The sequence below is a fragment of the Homalodisca vitripennis genome, chromosome 4 (genome assembly GCF_021130785.1).
Source record: "Homalodisca vitripennis isolate AUS2020 chromosome 4, UT_GWSS_2.1, whole genome shotgun sequence".
Classification (NCBI taxonomy): domain Eukaryota; kingdom Metazoa; phylum Arthropoda; class Insecta; order Hemiptera; family Cicadellidae; genus Homalodisca; species Homalodisca vitripennis.
This window is the reverse complement of record NC_060210.1, coordinates 81,121,242-81,148,137: the sequence shown is the minus strand read 5'-3', so window position 1 is coordinate 81,148,137 and position 26,896 is coordinate 81,121,242. Positions and strand designations below refer to the sequence as shown.

General features: G+C 32.7%; 1 protein-coding gene across 7 annotated transcripts in view; it reads right to left on the bottom strand.

The window, feature by feature from the left end:
- LOC124359619 (transcriptional regulator ATRX-like) overlaps positions 1-26,896 on the bottom strand; it is a 137,009-nt gene that overhangs the window by 63,218 nt on the left and 46,895 nt on the right. For 6 of the 7 annotated variants that reach the window (XM_046812517.1, XM_046812513.1, XM_046812514.1 and 3 more), the window contains 6 exons: positions 25,160-25,377; positions 23,784-23,960; positions 18,355-18,411; positions 14,831-15,168; positions 11,251-11,405; positions 3,832-3,873 (listed from right to left, as the gene is read on the bottom strand). In XM_046812517.1, the coding sequence (XP_046668473.1) occupies positions 3,832-3,873; positions 11,251-11,405; positions 14,831-15,168; positions 18,355-18,411; positions 23,784-23,960; positions 25,160-25,377 (987 nt within the window). The remainder of the gene's footprint in view (positions 1-3,831; positions 3,874-11,250; positions 11,406-14,830; positions 15,169-18,354; positions 18,412-23,783; positions 23,961-25,159; positions 25,378-26,896) is intronic. The other variant, XM_046812520.1, reaches the window with a different exon arrangement.

The window sequence follows — 26,896 nt, the reverse complement described above, 5'->3', positions numbered from 1 at the left end:
GATTTATGGATTGTATCAGTATGCTAATCAAAATTTTAATATCAAGGATCTGACCAACTAATGTGGACTTTATGAACACAAAAAATACCAAGAGTGTCCCCCAGAGTTTTTATTTTCTATACTAGAAAGTGACTTACGCATCTCTGCAATGAAAATTTTTTTATGTACTAATGTAAACGTCATTCTTTCAGAGATGTCAAGCATGCTAGCATAAAAACAAGCACTTGACTGTTGACCTTGTTGAATGAGAACTTGGTGTTACATTATATGTTAGTATATTCTGTTGTGCACTAGGCTGAACAGTGTGCACATGAAAGAGGTATATTTCCAACTTGACATGGAATGTTAGTGACTCAGTAGGTTAGTGTCCTCCATACATTTTTGTAAATCGCTCCAGACCTTTTAGAAATATTTCTTGTATGCTACAATATCTGAACTATAATGAACAACAAACAGCAATAATATTTTCACTTATATTGTCTTCATGTTGGAGATAGCGATATACTGAATACCTAAGCTACAAAATAATTTGTAACTGTCTCTTGTAACATATGACATGCCACAATAATAGTTCTTGTTCTTTGGAATTAGGTGATAAGGGTCTGTCAATATTCCTTGCCACAGTGGTACCTTCACATAGACCATACATATCATATGTAATATACGAGGGCTGTTTTTTTTTTCAACTTCCGATGTGATATAAAAATAAAACTAGGGAGAGTAATTAAATAAATTTATTTTCAAAAGTTAGGTACATTATTAGTTACTTTTCAACATAATCGCCATTTAAATTGAGGCATTTTTCATACCTGGGTACAAGCTTCTTAATACCTTCTTCATAGAAGTTTGCCGCCAGTGATTTGAGATGGGTCTTCACGGCGTCTCGCAGCGCGTCGTCTGTTCGGAAGCTCTGCCCTCCTAGCATCTTCTTCAGTTCCGGGAAAAGGTGATAGTCACTCGGCGCTAAGTCAGGACTATACGCCGGATGGTCAAAAACATCCCATTTAAAACCGTCAAGAAGACGCTTTGTCAAAGCAGCACTGTGAGGACGGGCGTTGTCATGAATGAGCACTACTCCCGATGTGAGCATTCCTCTCCTTTTGTTCTGGATAGCTCTCCGCAAACGTTGTAACGTACCGCAGTATCCTTCCGCATTGATTGTGGTACCTGGCTCTAAAAAACTCAACAAGCAATACACCTTTTTGATCCCAAAACACTGTGGCCATAATCTTTTTGTTGTTGAAAGTTTTTTTGAATTTTTTGGGTTTGTTTGGAGAGTTTGAATGCATCCATTGTTGGGACTGCTGTTTCGTTTCTGGGGTGTCGTACAGAACCCATGTCTCATCTCCTGTCACGATTTTGATCAAAAAATCTTCGCCATCAGCTTCATAGCGGTTCAGAAAAGACGTTGCTGACGCCATTCGCCGAGCTTTGTGGTCATCAGACAACATCTTCGGCACCCATCGCGCACAAAGTTTTTTGTAGCCTAACTTTTCAGTTACGATAGAGTATAGGGCTGACCTTGAAATCTCAGGAAACTGATTGGATAGCTCCGTAATCGTAAACCTTCGATTGCTTCTTACACTTTGGTCAACTCGATCAACGAGGTCTTCGTTTGCGACCGACTTTCGTCCTTGGCCCCCTTCATCATGAATGTCAACTCGTCCATCTTTAAATTTCCTACACCAATCACGCACTGCACTGTCACTCATAAAGCTTTCACCGTATACTCGTTCCATTCTACGGTGAATTTCTGCTGCAGATAACCCTTCAGCTTGCAAGAAACGAATGACACTTCTCAACTCACACTTGGCGGGAGATTCTATCATGGTAGCCATGTTTATGTGTCGCTAGATAAATTGGAAATGGCGTCGGCCGTCTGAAATTGAGTGAGGTTGTAGTGGGAGAGGTGCGCAGTCGACTGCCGCGCATTGCTGGCCGATACCGCTCGCCCAGCCATCTAGCGGCACGATCGGAAGTTGAAAAAAAAACAGCCCTCGTATTTCAATATAAATTTAGTTTCACATTACTACTTTAATAATTTCACTACTCTACACTAAAAAAAGTCTATATAATACATGTTTACACGTAATACTGCATTTAGCAAAGTGTATTATTAAACAGATCAGTACACACATGGGCTGACATTAAGTTGTAAACTCTGGTATGGCTGAATATTTTTCAGCCATACCAACATCTGTTATTTACAGACCTTGATTTTTGGAAAGAACATGAATCACTTGGTGACAATTGTAAACTGGTCCACTTCAAAGTAATGCCATTCACAAGCCACTGCTGTTGTTCAACATTCCCTCCACTTCCAGATACATTCCTTCAACTTATTTTAGAAAATGGCTAACAGACCCCTCCTGGTATTTTGTCTGATTTGTTCTACATGCTCAAATCTCTTCTCTTCAGAGGAAATGTCAATTTTGGGAACAGCCAAAAATTACAGATCTATGTGAGGACTGTTTGAAGTATTTCACTAAAATATGTTATTGCGACGAATGAGGTATTGTGTGTTTTGCTGTGGGTGTATGATATAATTACAACCTGCTCACATTTCAGGCAGTTTACTTCACACTACAACTCGTAGCCACCTTAGGACATTAAGACAAAATTCCTTGTTGACTGTCTGAATGTACAGTTAATAGAAGGAACTGAATTTGTGTTTGTGGAGTTTCTGGTCATTGCAGACCAGCCAGATTACGAGTTACTCTTCACTTAAATGCGACCATCTCTGAATTGCCTAAACCACTCTTTTGTCTGAGTCTCACTCACAGACTCATCATCAAAAGCTTTAGAAATCATAGAGATTGCCTTTGAAGTAGAACGGCTATGATTCTGGCAAAACTTAATGCAAAGCCTTTGCTCAAGAAGTTTAGTCACAGTGAAATTTGAGGTTTGCACATGAAATAACAAATGAAACAGAGCCATTCAACTTACTGACAGAAGAGTGCTATAATTCATTGACTGGGCAGAATGCAGACAATGTTGCGTAGTAGGGCTCCCCCCTCCATCTCAATATCTGGTCTAAGACGGTTAGTCGTATAACAATAAACCAGCAAAGGCAGATGAATACTTTTCAAAACATGTATATATATAATATTATTTATTTTATGTAGTCTACCATACAATACATTTGCAGTAATTTTTTACTGTTATACTTCCAGAAAAGACAACATGAATGAAAGTGCATGTAGAAAATGTAATTGAGTCACTTAGAGTGAGAATCACTTACAAACTCAGTAGCTGCCTCATGCTTTAGACCATTTTTGTATCACAGAAATATAGAGATCTATGAGAATAGTGAAACAGAGTGGCAACATTTACAAAAGTGAAAATCTCCCAGAGTATGATTAATATTGTGTTAAACATCCTTTACCATAATCAATGCCATGTATATGTTACAAAATAACTTTATCATGCATAGCTTTGATTGTAGACTTCGCTGTGATAAATAGAGGATTTGTAATATCTTTGAGGAAAAATAAATATTGGGCAGGCAACCGATCACAATTCATGTAAAATACAAGAATTCATTGATGATACGGAAAATGATTAAATTTGACTTTGAATGATGTCTATTTGTGTCATGTATAATATAATAGATTATACTATAATGTTTTATGTACATATAACATTATAATGTTTTATGAGACATATTATTTATAGTTTTTAAATTAACAGTTTTTATTTAATTGTTAATATTTTACTTGAGCTGCACTTTATGTCTTTAAAAATACAATTTAAAATATTATAAAGGTTAGCAAAAAGTCAAAAACAGATGTATTACTTGCTAAATGTTATAGCTCCCCAAAACAAGTTTACCTGCGTAAACCTTCAGCAAAAGCATCATAGCCGCTGCTATCACTGGAATCATAAATGTACATTAGAATAAAACATTTCTATACATGAAATAAGAACTGCCTTGATCTTCATACTAGACTATTTAAATTGAAAAACTTATTTGACATATTTAGCATCAAAAAGATTATGTATATGAGGTGTGTCCAAAAAGTATCCGACCTTGACATCTGGCATGAACTGACATTACTCGGCGGCAATGGGAATCTGGTCCCCTTCAAAGTACTCCCCTCCATAAGCCACTACCTTATTCCAACGCTCCTCCCACTTCCGGAAACACTCCTTAAATTCATTTTGCGGAATGACTAACAGGTCCTTCGTCGCATTTTGTTTTATTTATTCAACATAGTCAAATCTTTTTCCTTTCAAAGGAATTTTTAATTTCGGAAATAGCCAGAAGTCACAAGGAGCTATGTCAGGACTGTAGGGAGGCTGTCGTAGTTGGTTGATGTCGTGTTTGACCAAAAAATGCTGAATAAGATTTGAGGAATGAGCTGGCGTGTTGTCGTGGTGCAGGATCCAGTCACGGCTTGTCCACAGTTCAGGTCGTTTCCTTCGCACTGCATCTCGTAGCCGCCTGTGGACCTCAAGATAATACTCCTTTTTCACTGTCTGGTCTCTTTGAGCATATTCGTGATGAACAACGCCGTCCTGGTCAAAAAAAAACTGTCAGCATTGTCTTGACATTGCTTCGACTTTGTCTTGCTTTTTTCGGCTGTTGCTCTTCGCGAGTTTTCCACTGTGAAGACTGAGCCTTTGTTTCAGGGTCGTAGCCATAAACCCATAACTCATCACCAGTAATAACTTTTTTAAATAGCCCTGGGCCACTTTTTATCAAATCCGGATTGTCCTGTGTGATTTCAAGTCAACAGTTCTTTTGGTCTTCTGTCAGCAGCCGAGAACAAATTTTGCCGAAACACGGTTCATTTTTAAATCTTCGTGTAAAATGTTACAAACTGGTGATTTTGGTATTCCTAAATCTTCTTCCAGCTCTCGGACAGTTAATCAACAGTTTCCATTAATTGCTGCATGAACACGTTCAACATTTTCAGCGTTTCTGGCCGTTGAAGGCCTGCCAGATCGGTCATCACTCTCCACTTATATGCCCATTTTTAAACTGCCTAAACCACTCTTTTATTTGTGTATCGCCCATAGACACGTCACCATAAACTTTCCGTATCATAGTTATCGTCTCTGATGCTGTATGGCCAAGATTTTGGCAAAATTTAATGCAAATGCGCTGCTCAACACGTTCAGTCATATTGAAATGCGACGCACACACACGGCAGTACTGTACGGAACAGAGCACTGTGACTCACTGAGTGACCGGATCGTATTCAATGCCTAATATGGGAAGGAGTAGGCTCGCCCCTCCCCTCCAATAACCAGTTCGAGCCGGTCGGTTACGCCGCGGCCACCTACTGGTCGGCGGTAGGATACTTTTTGGACAAACCTCATACATACATATATATTTTCCTACTTGCCAAACAAATAAACACACTTGTTTTAATGATACTGAGGAAGGCATAACATCCCTAGATCTAAAATTTATCCATTGTAGGATGCTGAGTTCTAAGAAACTAATAGGGCTATAAAAACAAGAATTTTTTTAATTAAAATATGTTTCTGAATGTACATCCCTTTGGAGCTGGAGGAACCCAAATGTTTTAAATCTAAAATATAATGAGAGTCGTTTCCAAAATAATTTGCTTAGTAAAAAAAAAAAAAAAAAAAAATATACCTACGTTTTACATCTTTTTTACTATACAAAAATTGAAAAAACAACATACATATACCGTGTGTATATATATATATATATATATATATATATATATATATAACACTTTTACATTTAGGCACTTGTATCTAGATATAAGTTTTTCTATAAGAATTGAATTAAATTCTCCCACCTATGTATGTAACCGATTATGGCGATGAGCTGTGTAGTCCAACTCCATTGATTGCTTTATTTATTCCACCTTGACGTAATAAACACATGTTTCATCACCAATGAGTATGTGGTTTAAAGAAATCGTCACCTACTTCATGGTACCGGATAAGAAACTTTAAAGCAGATCTCATTCTCTTTGTTTTGAGTTCATCAGTTAAGTGTTTAGTTACTCCGCCAAGCAAGGAATTTACAATATGCAAGTTTCTCACGATTTCCAATTTCATAAACTAGATCTGCAAAATTGACCTTAGGGTTTTCTTAGTGTTATGGTTTATTTTTTTATCATTTCGCTTTTTGTCATTAACATTGGTTTGTTCTTCATGAAACAACTGGCATAATTTTTAACTTCAGTTAAGCTCACAATATCTTCTCTATATACAGAATGTAATTCATAATGAATCTCCACCAATTGGACTTTGTTTACCAAAAGAACTAATAAGACTATATACTTCACAGTCAGCGAAATATTTGACTGCGGTGGTCACTTTGAACACCAGTTTAGAGTGCTTACAATGGTGCAGTGATATTCATTGTGGCGTTGCCTGACGCGTATTGAAAGTAACAACATAGCACCACTTAGATCGCACTGCTATTCTCTACATGTTCGGTAATCAGATGCCTCGGCAAATTCCTTTCAGAACAACCCTCTTATTATGTATATGTTGTCTGTTTGTGTTTCTTTGAAGAAATAAATTAAATAAAGATATAAAGTTCAAACTTGAACAATGTTTAGTCTAATAAAAACTGTTTTGTAAAAAATTTTCAGAAAAATATCATCAGCTTTCAAAATGGCAGTCACAAAATTTTTAAACTACAATAACTCAGAAATGGAAAGGGTTTTATAACAGTTTATTAGGACAGAAAAAATGGGTTACTTTTAGTCAAACATTTTGATATTAAATTTATTTTACTATGACAAACGATAATTCAGCATTAATCCATATATACCCACAATATAGAGAGAGTAGACGCTATGGGCTTATACAGGTAAAAGTGTTAGTATACTAGTACATATAGCCCATATATACCCAGAATAAAGAGAGAGCAGATAAACTGTTACGCTAACTTACGGTTGTACTAGTAGAGGATCGATACTGACCCTATGGGCTTATACAGGTTAAAGTGTTAGTATACTAGTACACATAACCCATATATACGCAGAATAGAGAGAGAGCAGATAAACTGTTACGCTAACTTACGGTTGTACTAGTAGAGGATCGATACTGACCCTATGGGCTTATACAGGTTAAAGTGTTAGTATACTAGTACATATAGCCCATATATACCCAGAATAAAGAGAGAGAGCAGATAAACTGTTACGCTAACTTACGGTTGTACTAGTAGAGGATCGATACTGACCCTATGGGCTTATACAGGTTAAAGTGTTAGTATACTAGTACATATAACCCATATATACGCAGAATAGAGAGAGAGCAGATAAACTGTTACGCTAACTTACGGTTGTACTAGTAGAGGATCGATACTGACCCTATGGGCTTATACAGGTTAAAGTGTTAGTATACTAGTACACATAACCCATATATACCCAGAATAAAGAGAGAGCAGATAAACTGTTACGCTAACTTACGGTTGTACTAGTAGAGGATCGATACTGACCCTATGGGCTTATACAGGTTAAAGTGTTAGTATACTAGTACATATAGCCCATATATACCCAGAATAAAGAGCAGATAAACTGTTACACTAACTTACAGTTGTACAACTTACAACTTACAAGTGATGAAAATGTAATAATAACTTAAAACAGTAGACTCATATGTGTAGTATAAATGTGTGTATTAGTCTGTTTTCTTTATCTGTAATGGTTAATAAAACATAGAGATGTCCTGATACTTTTTTAACACCATGTATATATTCACTTTAAATATACGAATGTATTTTTAATAAGATTTATGAACTAAGGCTAACCAAATATAAAACCAGTTATAAAAAGGTATTAAACATATCTCAATAGCAAATACTGTATCATTTTCATTGATTTGATTGATTCAATTTAGTTTTATAATTGAAGTGAAACATCTGTATTTAATGTTTAGGAATTTCTGGAGAATGTTTATAGTAACTTAACTGTATGAATAAAAGGTTACATACTTATTCATTCACTTAGTATTTACTACTACACTCCTTAGTTATTACCAGATTGTAAAATAAGTTTATTAATAGAAAAGACAATAAAGTTAACGAAAATACTGATGACACTGTTACATACAAGGCATGCTTTGCAAGTATCATATTGATATATAAAAAAAAATCAAGTAAACTTTTTGTAACAATTTTATTTTTATACGAAAGACCACCTGATTTTCAACATAATTTTCATCAATATAAAGGCAATATGTATTATAAAAAAAGCAATTTTATAATGTTGTCATATAAGATTGCGATCAAATTTAACAACAACTGCAACAAGATCATTTTGTTGCTATTGTCGTTGTTGTGGTGTTGACCTTCAAGATCGTTCTTTAGATGAAAATAGACATGATAGTTCCTGGGCGCTAAATTGGAGCTGTTTGGAGGATTATATTATTTCTAGCAAAATGCTGTATTGAGCTCCTAAGTTCATTTGATGCATGTTTTGATAGACATTGTCAAACAGTAAAACATTTTTCTTGATAAAAATGTCACAGAGAAAACTTATTGTAACTTAACAAATCTCTTCTGATAACAGAGACATTGTGAATGTCTGTTCATTTTCACTTTATCATCATTCACTTTGCACACCAAGTCAAATCAGCCACTTTCCAAAAGGAAATTAAACCAAACCCAGACACAAAAATCAGGACTTAACAAACTAGGTATTTCAGATCTCATGTGAGTTATATATACTTACATACTAGAATCATTTTTGAGATCATAGTAGGTTTAACTTGTTTGAATAAAACACAACGCTTCCATTTAACAGAATTACTTACACTTGATGACACTTCACAAGCTATCACATAATTGATATAAACAGACTATAAAGCATCAAGTAAACACATCCTGTAAGTTACATAATTCTATTACCAGTGGAGATGGTGTGAAAGTTTTTAAAGTGTAATAAAACAGTGCACTGAAATCTACAACTAACTCATAAATCATGCAAGAAACAAAAATAAGTCAACATTCTACTCAATGTATTATATGCAAATACTATGGTATAAACAATTACACTACGGAAATAAATTATAACTTCATATTTATATCTGTACAAGAAATGAGTTTATGGATATGACATTAATAAATGTGTGTTTGAATATGATTTCCTAAAAAACATCACTGATAAAAGCCAATGTCTAAAAATAACACTCTTTTCTGAAGTACATTGATGGTTATTAGTAAAATAACAAATATCAAACAATAATAATTTTCACTTGCAATTTTATTGCATAACCAGGCAATGGTTCAAATTAACCTTTTCCAATATATTTTTCAAATATTTTTTTACCCTTCATATATGGCCAAACTAAAAAAACAAAAACCTTTTGTATATATACATTAAAAAAATGAACTTCTGTAAAAGTAGCTACCGTTTTAATTATTGCATCCAAAAGTACGCTTATTTAAGAACAATTAAAAAAAAGCTCAAAATTATCTTCAAAAGTAAGTTTTGCACTACAGTCCATTATCACCCTGGGCTTTTTGGCAAGTCCATAGAAAAATGGCTGGGGTTAAAAGAGTTAAAAAATTGACATGTCATTAACCATAAGTCATTTATTGATACACTGTGTTATCTGCAATATGTAACACAAAACTACAAGTAATACTTATGAATCACATATATTCTGAAATAAAGAAAAATATTAAGCTGGAATTTTGTTTCAAGACTTGTTTATGCAACTTATTGTTCATACTCATGTTGTTGTTATTCTAGCAATTTTCAAAATAATATGTGGAAAGACTAAATCCCTTCAGATAATGCAAAATTAAATGGTGAAATATAATTTAGCAGTTTAAACCAATGTTTCCATTAACAACATGCAATTTTGTTTGTCACCAATTAATATAATTATAGATTTTCTGTTTGATACAGTGCAACCTCGTTAAGTCGGACCCTTTATGTCGGATCTCCAAGTAACCTGGATCAGTTCAGGAAAATTTAAAATTAGCTTTGTGTCCTCTGCTCAGACTGCCAAGCGTGAGACAGATATTGGTTTATCAGAAGACTGTTCATAATACTCAATAATTACATGTATTACAACTTGTTGTGATAAAGATGCAGATAACAGGGAGAATACTGCGAAAACACTGAAAATATCGCAGTTATAAGCCATGTGAAGCAGCATCTCATTTGGGCGAGTTAATGGTTTATTTAGAACAACAAGAAGAGACAAATCCGACCGAACTTCTCATGTTGGAAAGAATGCATGACCGCACGGTACGGAAATGGTATTCAAAGCTGACGCAAATTAACAAAATTCTTTAAGAAAAGTTGAATTGTACATGCATAATACTTTATCAAAATCTGTATTTTAAGACTCTTTCAACAATAAACAAATATTATATTGTTTATACATGTTGTTCTTTATTTTTTCAACATTCTCCATTTAACCTGGATATTTGTTATTTAGGATCGGCCGCGGTCCCAGCTAGTCGAAGATTTAACGAGGTTGCACTGTACTAACTTTCATAAACAAACATTTTCAATCTAACTGAATTTTTAATTATTTTGAATTTTATAGCAATTAAAAAAAATCCCACTGCACTTCAGGGCCATTTCATTATTTTGTGTTATTTAACATGCTCATGACATGTACCCCATCAGGTACACGCCATCTTTCACAACTGCCATTGTGTACCCGATCGGGTACATACCAGACTTTTGTAAATCACGTGCGTCAGATGGGGTACACGTTGCTATATATTTTTTTTTTTTTTTATTGCTTTCCTGTCTTGACGGTTTATTAAATTTAAACCCACGCTTAAATAAATCTCAGACTATCCTGTACCCAGTTGGGTGCACGATTGCTTAATTTTTCAGTAAATTAATTTTTAGGTACCTTTTGGTGTACATGAAGAAACATAACAAAAATCTATTAAAATAATTTTTTTTGCAAAATTGCAAGGTCTACATACTTTTTATGTTATACCTAGATGTTTTTTGCAGTTTTTTTGCCATTATTACTGAAAAATTCAACAGCAAATAAAAAGGGCCGGAAATAAGCTGTCATCCTGAACGTGTTAAGCACTTAAAAAATATATATATAAATATATAGCCTATATATTTAAAAAATCAGCATGAGAGATGTTCAGTAGCTTAGTTGGAATTAATGTACAAATTTCGTCCAACTGTTGTGAGGAAAAATCAAGACTATCTTCTTCCACACAATTCTGTTTTACAATAAATTTTTATTACTAATAGTATGTCATTTTTAATCTTAGTGAGAGTGATTTATAATCCAATATATACATTAGATTTTGAAATAGATTACCTGTCACCTAACTCTTCTTTTTTCTTTTTCTCCTTATCAAGCCGTCGCTGCCAGAATCTCTCTTCGTCACTAGTATCAGTGTCAGATAACTTAATATGCAGAAGTTTGTTACTACGCCAGGACTTCTTTTTCATTGATTTTTTCTTACTCTTATCCTGAAATCATTTAAAATTAATGTATCTTATAATTAATATTTAAGGTTTGTTTTTCACAGTACACTCAATAATTACAGGATGGGAGGACACCACACTACATGTCAAAATAGTCTTCACTGAGGTTACATGCAAAATTTTAAATTAATTCTCGAGATATCCTTCAGACAAATAGATAGACATCAAATCATAAAAAATGAAGTTGACACAAAAATGATGCATCATAGAACTCATTCTTTTATAAATAAAGTTTCATGGAAATTTTAAGTCTACATGTGGAATCTTTCGGTATATATAATTCTTTTCATTGCATTGGTTTTCATATAAGTGTTTAAATAATAAACTTTTACACACAAAGTCACTATAAAATGATGTATGTGTTGGAATAGTTGGGGTACATGTGTAATGTCACATACCCTATTTGAATCTCCTATGGGTGTATTACGTTTGTTAACATTTTATTTATTCTGCTACTTTCTCATTGCCATCATGGTTCCCATACATGCACCAACACTGAATTATAGTGTTCCCCATATGAAAAAAAGCCTCATGAATAATTTTAAGTTTCTTTTCGAGATATTGTGTAGACCGTCAAGACAGAAATGAAAATTTTCCAGCCCAACGAGTGATAGGTTTTGCTAAAAATCAGCCAATTATTGTGTGGCAAGTTTTGACAAGTTCCTATTGCTCAATATGTTGACTGTGGCTGACACATCAGTGCATACTGGATTATTAAGTTGTGGCATAATATAAAACTTATATTATTTAATAAGATACAATACATGTCATAGTACAAGAAAATAAATTTTAAAAGTATTATGACTGTAATATGATATTCAAATATTTAATAGCACTAAATATATTGCATTTCAAAATTGCTACCGTAAAACACACACATAATACAATTTAAAATTTCTTAAACAAATTAAAAGTTTATATTACTTACAAAAAAGTACTGACATATTACATTACAACAGCTTGGTATTCACAATCTAGTTTTGTTCTAGTTAGTGATGAAATGTTTAAATTGCTTTTTATCCTTGTACTGGTAACAAAACCTTAACTAATCTTTAATCAACAATTATAATGTTTAAGAGATCATGGAGCAGTTTTTGAAATAGCTGAAGTTGAATCAAGTTATTGGATATCAATCACAATTTATTAAAGCCTTATATAAGTAACTTAATATTTATTGATTCCATTTAAGTAAATGGCAAAAACTCGTATTATCCTACTAAATATTAAACTTAGCTGTTAGATTGCTTATCCCAAACAATTTACTTTATTTCTAAATTGATTAGCTGTTTATTTTATTTGTTTACAACTTATTGACTTTTAACTCTACATCACAGAGCCCTTACTTTTTACAATTCAATTATTTTGAATTTGGTCTTATTTGTCTCACACACGCACGCACGCACGCACGCACGCACGCACGCACGCACGCACGCACGCACACACACACAACACACACACACACACACACACACACACACACACACACACACACACACAACTGCACGCGCATGTTGCGCATTGGGAGAAAATTGTTTATCTGTATTATTTGTAATTTATTGAATAAAGAGTTTTTGAACTTGAACACACACACACATAATTGTGTTGTCAAACCTATTACGAGGGCTGTTCGGAAAGTTGATTACATTTTGCGCTGTGGCCGCCAAGGGCGGGACTAGCGCGGCCATCTTGGTGTCAGGACGTCCCACCGCTCAGTGGCTATCCAACCGTGCTAGCGGGGAGTTCGTGTTGTAACGCGACTAGTCACAGTGCCTGTTTGAAATGTCTGCCGCAATTAAAATTCCCGCCAACTGTGAGGTGCGCGCAGTAATTAGGTTTTTGACTGCCAAAAACTGTAAGCCTATAGAAATCTATCGGCAGTTGTGTGAAGTTTACGGGAACAACATTATCACTGAAGGTGGAGTGCGACAATGGGTCATTAAGTTTAAAAATGGCCGAACAAATGTTCAAGACGAAGAGGGAAGTGGAAGACCCAGCATAGTGACTGACGAACTTGTTGAGAAAGTTGACGCAAAGGTCCGAGAAAATCGACGGTTAACCATAACGGAACTCTCGCTTAGTTTCCCTCAAATTTCACGAACTTTGTTATACGAAATCGTCACTGATAAGCTTGGCTTCCACAAGTTTTGTGCAAGATGGGTACCGAAAATCCTGACTGACGTCCACAAAAACCAGCGCATGGCTGCAGCATTAACAATTTTGGAAGCTTACGACAAAGAGGGTGAATCACTACTCGTTCGCATCGTAACTGGAGATGAAACATGGGTGAAACATGTTAACTGCGAGACCAAATTGCAGTCAATGGAGTGGGGACACACAAGTTCACCTCACAAACCAAGAAAATGTTTGCAAACAATGTCGGCAAGAAAGGTTATGGCGACGGCTTTTTGGGACAAGAAAGGTGTAATTCTTGTTGATTTCCTGGAACGAGGCACTACAATCAACTCAGAAAGGTATTGCCAAACGTTAAATAACCTCAGAAGAGCGATCGAAAACAACCGTAGGGGAAATTTGAGCTCGAAAATTCTGTTGATTCACGATAACGCTCGACCTCACACGGCAAATCGCACACGTGAAGTTCTTGAATCATTCCAGTGGGAGTTGTTTCCTCATCCACCATACAGCCCGGATCTTGCACCAAGTGACTACCACTTGTTCCCAACAATGAAGAAGTGGCTGGCAACGCAGCGCTTTGACGACGACGCAGAGCTGCAGCAAGAAGTGACAAACTGGTTGAAGACACAGGCGGCAGAATTTTATGAGGAAGGCATTGTCAAGCTCATCCATCGATATGATAAGTGCCTAAATTTGAATTGCGACTATGTTGAAAAGTAGTATTTAAGTGTGGCTTTCATGTGTATATAATAAAAATTGTTTCCTATATTATTTAATTCCAAAACGTAATCTACTTTCCGAATAGCCCTTGTAGTTTTCACAGTATTGACTAATTTTTATCATAATTTATAACTGTGAGTTAAAAGTCATGTAATACGTAATAAACAAATAAAATAAACAGCTAATCAATTGGGAAATAAAGTTATATAAGTTGATAAGTTTAAATGGTTTGATATATATATATATATATATATATATATATATATATATATATATACATATATATAAAAGTTGATTTATAAAGTTAATTTTACTTGTTAGTTACTATATTAAAACCCTGTTAAACTTTAAAACATGTTTAAAAATTTTTGTGTTCTCAAATTCAAAATTTAGTAGGTATTCTCAAACAAATATTTATCAAAATGTATGAAATTTATGTAAATTAATGTAGTTTGAAGAATAATTTATTTTCTAATATCTAAAATGTTAAATTACATGTGCTTTTGTTGGATTGTAGTTAATAGTATATTCTATTTTCTTAACTTTTATAATCTTACCAAGAAAATGTCTCCCGAACTATCATCACTTGATTCACGATCCATATCACTCTCATTAGGCTCTTTTTTAATCTTCTCTTCACCATCTACAACTTCTTCTTTTATTTCTATATTATCTTCATGATCTGTTTCTTCTGAGGACGATCCTAGACCTTTAAAAGTTGTCTTCCTTTTTGAAAGATCTTCAAGAAACTGCTCATATTCATCATCAGGTTCAGTTTTGATTCCTTCATTTTCAGATTTCTCTTCTTTAACACTATCTTCTTCTTTATTTTCAATATTGTCTTCATCCTTATTTACATTATCTTCTTCATCTTCTTGTACTTTTTTGTTTGGTCCTAAAAATATTGAGAGGTACTATACAAATTTATTAAAACAAATTCAAATAAAACAAAATATAAAAAGACCTCTCAGACATTTAAAAAATATAACACTAAATAAAAGAATATTGGCCTCCAAAAAGTATATGGTAACAAGAACATACAAAAATGTTAAAACCTGTCTCTTTAATAGAACCTTATGAAAGTAAAAACTTAAGTGACGTTAATTTTATCTTTTTGTCGTTTTGATCATAATTATTGCAGTTGCTGCTTCTATTTCTATGGTCTGGATGCTTGTGGTTAGGGAATCGTTATTGTTTTAACTTATTCCAACTTCTGTTCTTAACATTGGAAGTCTGTTAAATAGTGAAGGAAAAACAAAGGACTGTAGCAATGAGGGTATGCTGAGTCCCTAACAAAACAAAAACACTGGTTGTAAACGTCAAATTGTAGGTCGACATCAGATGCTGACCAGATACGAGTAATATAATTATGGCATTATTTGAAGGGTGTGATGTTGCTGGTGAAGCCCTGAGATTTGCCAGTGTGGTACTTTCAATATTGTCCTGAGGGTAGTGTGAGAATTGCTAATGAAGCTAGAATGAGCAACATTGTGAGATAGCATCATATATATATATACTGTATATATAAACTATATGGATTGCTCGCGGGGTGAGTGCCGCAGTCCGGTGGCTTGTTACTCTGTCCTACCACAGTACGGGCAAAAAACGTTATCCCGACACTTTAAAACTTCTCTATAATGTCGTATACATGCTAGAATATATTCTAAGTTGGTCTTCATAGGATTTATTATATCTTCTTTATATTGTTACAGTTCAAACAATTTGTAAATTATCTATATAAGCAGATTAAATTACTTTTTACTGACAATGCAAGAAGTGTGACAAAGTATTAGTTTGTATTTTGTAATAATGTATGGAAACTATTAGGTACTTTTTAAAGTGATTAACATTTTCTGAAATTTAATTGGCTTTCATACCTTAACCCCGACCTGGAAGACTAATAAAAAAATCTACTGATTGCAAAAAAATCCATTTATCTTGGGATTAAAGTTTAATACATTTTTACATTGGTTACAGGTTAAATTGTAGTTAAAAGCCAGATGATGATAGTGAAGTCAACCGTTATTATATAGATATATAGATTACAGACTACATAGGTAAGAAATAAACTAACTAAAATTTTCAATTGTATCTACCAAGAAATATGTGTTAAACGCTACATAGTTGTTGATGCAAAAAACATTGCTAAACAGAACTTTTTTTAACTTTTGGCGAATGTAATCAATTACAAATTAAGTTTTTCTTTTGCCAAACTAAAACATGATTTTATAAAACATATTTATGTTATTTCTACTTTGTATTGCTGTTAGATGATGTAAACATCTAAAAATACAACACTTTCCCATTTGGATCGCGATGTTGCATTGTGATGAGTAACAGAGTGTTTATGTATAATTGTATAATTATAAATTGTAATAATTATGCATTTTTATTCATTTAAAGTGTTTCTAAGTTATATTAGTTATTAAAATTAATACTAAAAATTATGAATGTGACATAAGAAAACTTTTAGAAGATATTTGTGCCAGTGATAATATGTCCAAGTGTTCATAAAGATAGTGTTGTAGAGTTTGTTTGAAAATTGCCTGAATAAGGTTATGTTTACGTTTTGAGTTTCGTTTTAGTGAGTAATGGTTTATGACACATGATTTTTCATTCTTTTTAAATGGTTTCTATCATTAAAGTATTACAAATTTTTATGGTAAAAAATGAGCTTTAACTGAATTTGTTCCAAAACCGTTTTTTTAACAACACAAACCTCTAGGTTTTTATTTTGTTTCCGTAGAAAAGTCACTATCTATAGTTAATTTTAATTTTTAAAAATCTGATTGTTACTTATTTTCTGATGCATAATTCACTTATCTTTCAAAAGAATTAAAAAGGGGTTTGGTATAAGAAGAAACAAATTTTAAATGAATTTATTTCTACATTTTAGTAAAAATAACCTTTGGCAATTTAACTATTTTTTACAAGTGTGTTTGTTGTTGAATATTAGATGATTACACATGATTTAAGATTGTTTTTAAATGCTTTTTATCAAGATGCTTTTTATAATGTTTTCTTAGAATGTGTGATATTCCTGCCTGGAACATGTTCTGCATTATACTTTGTAACGCTAGAACTGGCAAAGTCATAATGTGCAATCATTATTGACTGTCATTAGGCTTCTAGTGATATTCTACCACTAATGGAGGAGGAAAGTGGAATGAAAAAGAACTTATGCTGCTGAAGATTACTAGGAGCAGACATTTCCAACTGAAAGGTGTGTCAAACCAAAAATATTAGTCAAGAATCAGTATCATTGTGATTGTCAGCTGGCAGCTGAGCTTTTTATAAACACATATTTTTTGTTTATTATTTCATATTTCAAGGTAAAAAAAAATAAATAAAACTTTTGCAATAATAACAAATTTTTAACACTCTGAATTTATGAGTATTTATTTATACGTATTCGAGCAAAATTTTGTTCAGTACATTTAGAATTAATAATTTGCTAGTTTAATCATTTTATTTTAAAAAAAACCTATAACAATTTTTATAAAATCTTAACTTTGTTGTGTTTTAGTCTACCATTTTGAAACATTAAATATTTTGGAAAAATTATTTCATCTGTACTGTTCTTTAATATAATTTTCTACATCATTTGCTAAATCATATCTAGAAGTATTTTTACAATTTAATAGTGATCTTATTGAACAATTCTTTGTTTTATATTATTTGGAAAATGTAATTAAATGTTAACAGTAGATATTGACTTCACATCTTTTTGTCACTACTACAATTCAACTCCTAAAACAGCACTTTTAAAAATTCATTTATTTTAGATACTAAAACATAAAAAATGTCAACATTTATCTGACTCGACACACGCCAGATTTAGTTAATTGTAATGATGATGATGATTGGTATTCTGTCCATTTGTTACAGGGTGGAAGAAGTATTAGATTTTGTTTAAATAAAAATCTTGGTATTTTTTTCTTTTTGTCTTACTTTTACTATAGTCAAATATGTTACTCAAACACTATGAAGTTGACAGGAAATGTTCAATACCATCATGTTACTTAAATTGTTTGAACAAAACAAAGATGATAGCAATAATTATTCTATATTTAGTCCATACCTTTCTTCTTCTTTTTCATGCCATCTTCTAAGACTATGTCATCTCCTCCCACTGAACCTAAATAACCATTACATACAATTTTAAACTGTGGAAAAGAAGCTTAACTACTTAACACCTCTGCCTGTTTTTATTAACCATAACAGTTAAATACTATGGTTCATTCAATATTTAATAGAATAAAAATTAACATGGCTGTCGGTTTGAAAACACTCTACACACTTAAATTTCACTATTTATATTTTCAACCCAGCCTATAAAATTGTGTGATTTAATCTATTCTACACATGAATGGAGTACATGTTACATTCGTGCGAATTATTCTTAACTCTCTCCCGCTCAAACGGCGAATATCAACAAGATTTGCTTAGTCCGCCTCCCGGATTATTGGCAAAAATCAGCCAGTAATATGCAGTTAGAGTTGATATATTTTCTCTGCATTGTGATACTACCTAGCTGATTTATGTGTAATTATCTCGTTCTCTGATAAACATAGCATTACTTGTAAATTATTGTATGTTTTATAGGTTTTGTTTAAACTAGTTGCAAAAAACCCCGCCAGAAAAACTGTCTGTAACAGCACTGACAGGGGAACCCAGCCAACTGACAAATTTAACAGAGGGAATCAGCCAAATCCCACCAGAAAAACTGTCTATAACAGCATTAAGCGACGATGAAGATTTTAATATCATAGAGGTGGAAGTTGATATTCACTTCCCGGATCCCTCATCTGTATTGGACAAACTAATTTCTCAGCTCAGAACTTCATCTTCTGCTAGATGTTGCCGTGAAAAACCTTCTGTAACTGCAACAAAACTGGATCCATCTGAATCCATTGAAGAATTTTTTAATAAAAACATTGACTGCTACAGGGAAAACCAACGACAATTAACCAAATCCTCTGACAACAGTAATAAAAGCACTCATTTTTTAGACAAGGGACAAAAACAAAAAGACAAAGAGAAAATAAACTACAAAACCAGGACTGTTGTAAACAAAAAATATATCAAGCCAAAAACAGTAAAAGATTAGTAGTGGCACACCAAAATGTAGATGGACTACAGAATAAAATTGAGAGAGTAACACACTTTCTTCACTACACTAAGCCCGACATAGTAATACTATCAGAACATGGCCTAATGTTTGAAAAGTTAGAACATACCAGACTTACAGGGTATAGCTTAATTGGAGGGTTCAGCAGACAGAATCACAAAAAAGGATGTGTTGCTGTATTTGCAAAATCCAATGTGCAAAATGACATAACACTTGTCTCAACATCGAACCCAGCCTCAGAATGTATATGTGAAACAACCCTTCTTAAAATAAAACTGAAAAAAAACAGCAACTGTATATTCTAGGGGTATACAGACCACCTAGCAGTAATCTTGACCAAGCCATTGAAGTACTCATGGCTCAACTAGACAACGCTCTTACAACAAATAACCCTATGATTGTAATGGGTGATATAAATGTAGATGCCATGACAGTGAATGAAAACACACTGAAACTGGAAGAAGCACTCCTAGGATATGACTTGAGAAGACTTAAATTGCTCCCCACAAGAATAACGCATAGTAGCCAAATCTCCATTGACTTTATATGTACAAACATGAGTGAAGCTGACATATCTACCCAAGTCCTCGACACAGGACTATCCGACCACTGTGCCCAGTTATGTAACATCAATACAGACAAAAGACTCATCCCAGCACAGACACTGACAAGAAAAATAAACAAACATACAATGGAGGACTTAAGACTTTTACTGGAAGTAAAGGACTGGAGTAAGGTATTACAAACAAGCAATGTTGATGATGCATTTGAAATGTTCCACAAAACACTTCAACAAGCATTAGACATATCCTGTCCTCTCTCTACTATGAAACTAAAAAATAACAACCTCAAAAAAATATGGGATGCAGAAAGCAATGAGCTCAAGGACAATTACCTAGAAGCCATAAACCGAGCAATTCTCACAGGGAAACCAGAGGATAAGATGGGAGCAGCACAAAAGAAGAAAGCCTATGATCTGAAATTAAAAACAATTAGGAAAGAAGAGATCGCAAACAGATTTGAGGAAGCAGACAACAAGACCAAAGTTTTATGGAATATAATTAACCAGGAAAGAAAGTCTCGTACCTCAAACGTGCAGCTAGACACTCTCATCGTCAACAGGGAAACTATCTCTTCACCAACAGAAATAGCAAATCATCTCAATGAATTTTTTGCAACCACAGCTGAAAGAACACTCATGGACAGTACGCAGAATAACAAGCACACGAAAACAATAACCCAAGACACCTCAAAATCCAATTTGTACTTATATAAAACAAACTGTGATGAAATTGGCAAAATTATCAATGGACTAAAACAAAAGTCCTCAGCAGGAGAAGATGATTTTTCATCAAAATTGGTTAAATATTGCAAAAATGAAATTCTCATCCCACTAACAAATTTAATTAACAAATCTCTTTCCCAAGGAATATTTCCAAATTGTTTAAAAACTTCAAAAATATATCCTAAATATAAAGACGGTCAAACGAATGAACCATGCAACTACCACCCCATTTCACTAATATCAACCTTCTCAAAGATTCTAGAACGTGTCATCTTGAAAAGACTTCTAGGCCACCTGAATCAAAATGAACTTCTTACTCCAAGACAGCATGGCTTCAAGAAGAATAAATCAACAACCACAGCAATAACTCAGCTAGTTGAATCTATCATCGACAAACTAGAAGAAGGTTGTATAGCCACAAGTACCTTCCTAGACTTCAGTAAGGCCTTTGACTGCCTAGAGCATGGCTTAGTAATTAAAAAACTCAGATCATTAAATAAATAAATAAATATATGTTTATTGCCATCTTACAAAAATGCATCAGCAAAGTCAAATATACACCTAAGTGGTATAGTCTGGAGGCAATATTATTAATTATAAATATTATTAAACATATAAACACTTTTACCAAAAGTTGCCAAGAATTTCTCTCTTCCACCTATCTTCATACATAATAAATAATACAATTTCATAAATGACACAACGGAATAAACTAAGGTACTAAACAACATCCTGATCAATCCCTATTACAAACTATTTAAAATGGACTGTAAAATTGTAAATAAAACTATAACCTATAATATTAGCACCTATCTAGAAAGTTAAAAACATTAAATATTATACAATTAAAACATTAAAATATTAGGAATTGAAGACAAAGAGGCAGACTGGTTCAAAAGCTACTTGAGCAACAGGAAACAACTCGTAGAGCTTACATCATCAAGCAACGGAATAATTCACAAAATAAAGTCGGAACTGTTACCAGTAACAAGAGGCGTACCTCAGGGATCTGTGCTTGCTCCAGTGCTTTACACTCTTTTGACAAATGACTTCCCACAATATCTGGAGAAATACTGCAAGGTTGTGATGTATGCTGATGACACTGCCCTTATTATTACTGAGAAAGACAAAGAACAACTTGATATCAATTCGTATATAGCTTTTGATATGGCAAAGCAATACTGCCATATCAATGATCTGGTACTAAATGAGAAGAAAACACAGCAGCTAATTTTCACTGCCTCCCGAAACCATCACAGGGGTCTCCCAGAGCTAGAGGTAACAACATCAACAAAATACCTAGGTCTGACTCTAGACAACAAACTATCCTGGGAGCCTCATGTGGATAAACTCTGCAAAAAACTTAGCTCCTGCCTTTATGTAGTACGACGAATTAAACAAATTAGCAATATAGATATGGGTAAATCAGCCTACCATTCTCTCTTTGAGTCCCATCTTAGATATGGAATAATTGTATGGGGAAGTACAACAGCAACAAATTTACAAAGAGTATTAGTAATACAAAAGAGAACCATCAGAGTTCTTACTGGACTGAGACCACGAGACAGTTGCAGGGAAGCCTTCAGAGAACTGAGGATTTTAACAGTAGTAGCTCTTTATATAATTGATACTATTTTGCACTCTGTAACAACTGGACAGACTAGAACTGGAGACCATCACTGCTACAACACAAGAAATAGACACCACTTTGCTCTTGAAACACACCACCTAAGTTTATATGAGAGGAAACCATCATACAAAGGAGCAATCTATTTCAACATTCTACCAGACTCACTGAAGAAAACCCCAGTCAAACACCTGAAGAACTCACTCAAAAGTTGGTTTCTCCAGCAACCCTTCTACACTATTCAAGAGTTCATAAACTGGAAATCAATTGCATCATGAACTGATATTTTAAATTTTATGTTCTGTATGTCCTTTATTGTATTGACAAAAATTCTAAACTCAACGTTTATGAATAAAGAATATTGTCTATATAGTTAGAAATGAGTTTGTATGGGACCAAAAAGACTTATTTTATAAATAAAACTTACTTATTTAACAAGAAACAATTTGAAAGATCTATTTTAAATACGTACCTATTTGAATATTAAAATATAATACTCTATTTAAGTAATTTTTTTATTATTTAGCGATCTATACACATGGTAATTTATTTGTCAAAATAAAATAAATTTTTGTATTAAAACAAATGTGCATATGTTTGTATCAAAGCCTGTTTTATAAATTTTGAAACAACGTATAAAACATAATTTTAGGTAGAGCGATGATAAAATATACACAAAGAATGTACATTCTACAATTCGCACATGGACAGTCCCAGAAGTAGTGGTCACTGCTATGAGCAGTACAGTCTTCCACAATTCGTACAGGAGAAGGTTAAAACTGAAAGGCAGCTTATCTTTACAAATATTACATGCTACTCTATATCTCTGAAATAAGCATAACTTTATAAGAAATATATTTTTATTTCTTATTCAGCAAATTCAACAATTACATGTGGTTCTGCTCCCTGTTATAAACCAAATACAACAAAATATTCAGAAAGTTAATATTAAATCAGAAAATTCATTTAGGAACTCTTATTGCAATGAAATTTACAACCTCATTTAATGAAATGTATAGAATGAAGACCTAGTGCTAAATTTCTAGATTCTTGTACACCCATCCATAGTAAATTCCAGTTTATATGAAAGAACCAGATTTAATATTGACATAATTAGAATGGGTCTATGAAGTAAGTTTTGTATTACATTTTATTTGTGTCCAACCAAGATCCATAATTCCATAATATGTGTTTGTATAATGTTTTTGTTAAAAGCGGCAAATTTAAGAAGGTGTAAAAAATCTATTCTTACTCTACCTATTATATTGAACTCTATTTCTACATAAAAATTATTGAGAAATTTTAATATTTTTTTCATTTTGTACAATTAGTTTATTGGTAGCACATTACCTAAAAGTTAATATTGATTGATGTTACTTGAATTGTTTCAAAAGATTAAAATATAACAATTCATACTTACTTATTTGATAATTATCATAATAATCAATAAAAGAGATTTATTGTTACCTTCATCGCTGTCAGGGGCAAGCAGTATCTTAAGATTCATTTCTTCCTGTTCTCTCTGTTGCTTGTGCATCCTTGCCAACATCTTCTGGCTAAAGTCCTCAAATGTCATGGACTCACTACTGGACCCGTACTGGTCTTCAATCACATCCAAATCCTTTTTACTGATGTCCACTTCTTCTGTAAATTGACAATCTATCTCAATCTCAAAGTATAGTTTTAATATAAAATTGACAACTAAATGTAACCCCTTAGTCACCAATTGATTGATACAAATTTTAATGAATTTGATTTTAGATGTGTGGATTATTTGTATTAATTGTATCTAGTAAACAAGGTTCTCATGTTGTCTTACTGTTAAATGTTTACTACATTACATAACTTAGTAGTATAAACATCATTCAATACAGAATGTAAAAGAAAATCTCACTACATTTTTGAGAAAGTAAATTAAATTGCACTCTAAGGAATTTTTATGACCTAATTTCATTTGCCTTTGATAAAATATAACAATGGCAAAATTCTCCAATTCTTCGACTCTTTCTATCAGAGAATTGTTAATACATTTCCTATTAACATAGTTGATAATATCCCCTATTAATATTAAAAACAAGATTAAATTCATGAGAAACAAATTATCACATCAGTTAGGAAGACAGAAAATTACATTTGGCCACTTTCATTTTTCATTCTCTGCTACAGATAAAACATCTACCCACACCCACTCCCGAGAATGACTACCATGGTTTTCTGGACATGCAGTTACATTTTCTTTGTTTCAATATTTGTTATAAGTTTATAAAAAGTCTTTCTGCATTTTATAACTATTTATTGATTTTTTAATTGGTTGCTTTTACTGGTATCTTTTTTAGTGTATTGTCTCCCAAACACTGTGTTTGTATCTATGTATAATTTGCCAATATTTATATAACTTAAAAATATTTTAATTACATCAGTAATGTGTTTTGTTATAAAACATACATTTGGTAAAACCTGATGTACTGTTCTGTTTTAATAAATTTAAATATTTGAAATTAATTTTTTCTCAAAAAATGCATTGTTTAATTCAAAATTGTAGTGAAAAATGATAAAATGTTGACTTATATTTTTTAATTCGTTATCTCATTTTATAGGTGTACATGACTTTTTTACACATGTGGCTCTGAGAGTAGAGTGCCCCTAAATATTTGAAATTTCAGCAAAGTTTGCCTATATTTTAATCTGAGCCTTATAGTGATATAATAAAACCCATACATTAATTTAGTTTCACATAAACTTTAGTAAGTTTTACGTTAAATAAATATTATAAATATAGACTTTTAACTATTAAAACACTGTTACACAATAGCTAATGTACGATTTAGGTAATTAATTCAAACCTTCAGAACTGCAATTACTATCCAAGAACCTGAACAGTTCATTTCTTTCTTCTTCTCTTCTTTTTTTGCTTTCATTATTATATTTCTTTGCCTTTCTAATATTTACAACTTGATCACTACCACTGTCATTTTCACTTTCAGACTCTTCTCCTGAGCTTGCCACAGATGTCAACCTTCTTGACAATGTTTTCTTTTTCAGTTTTGTCATATCTGTTAACCTAGAGACAATAAAAATACAGATATTATAAAAGTAATAATACAGAAATGGAATTTTGTAAATAAAAAACACACAATAGAAAAACAATTTTATTTTCATGTTTATCAATAAAAAATTAGTGTCACACATAATGCCAGGTAATGTTACAGTTTTAAGCTAATGTTATACAGAGTACTATGGCAGATTTTAGCAAATGTGAAATGGAGTGCAGATCTTTTGCAGAAGCCATGCTTTTAGTATAAAAAGCATTTTTTATTACTTCCACAAAATTTAATTTCATAAGGCTTTTGAAATTAAATTTTGTGGAAGTAACACAAATATATTTGTTATACTAAAACCACTTTCATCAAGTATACAACGCAGAACAAGAAGTAATGTTCGTTGAGTAACATAAGTAATGGAAAACTTTAGTGGAATAATTTAAGGCAATGATTGAAGAAAAGTATACCTGCTAACACAAAAACGTTTTCTAACTCAGAGAGTCTTCGTCTTTCAATTCCAGCAAAAATACTAATACATACAAAAATTTAAAAATCTAGAATTTTCATAAAGTTCAGAGAATAAATGGTGTTCGTGAAATCCAAACAGTAAGAAGCAACAACGCCTACTCGGTTATGGGATAATTTAAGTGTCAATGCAGGAAAGAAATTATACAATCTACTAGCTTTCGGTGTTACATCTTTTCAATTTGATTTTGTGACCTAATATAATTTAGGAAACAAATATTTCTGTAGTCCAGAAATCAACATTTCTGCACACAAATACATAAGAGAACATTGGTAAAGCATCTGTAGGATTTCATTGGAGTTATTGTTCTGTTTTGAGATTGTTGAGAGGTGAGTTCGCACTAAACATGCCATTCATTTCTCCAGTCCTATAACACTTTTCTTTAATGGTGCTTCCTCCGTTGTGTACCGTTATACTCTTAAAAATGTTAATCTCCTCATTCTCTAGTTATAAATTATGCATATTTTAGACTGAATCAGTGAACAAAATCCAAACCTTGAATAAAGATTTTAAATTTGTCTTTTTTATAATTTAAAATAGATTTCAATGAATTAAAATGCAAAAATTACTTATGCAACTTGTATTATACTAAATACTGTGACCATAAAATGGGCTTAATTATTTCACTTCTAGTTCATAAACAAAAAAATCCATTTTTAATATTTAACACTATTTTCTTTCTGGGGGTACTTCTTAAAATTACATGGTAATTCTTATCCCTTCAGACTCTCCCATCTTAGAACAGTCTATCCTTATTAAACTGTTTAAATTCCTCTGCATAAACTTTAGCTCTCTAAGAAAATGTACTCTTTTGTATAAATACAGGTATTCTAAATGAAAAATTGATCCATTACCAATACAGAATTTTTTAAATATATTCAACAATAAACTATAAATCAAACTATGCACTAAAACAAGTGACGGCAACTTATACAGATCAAAACCCTCAATTGAAAACACCTAGTAAAATATATTTTATTACTTCAAATTTTCTTGCAAACATATTAAAATAC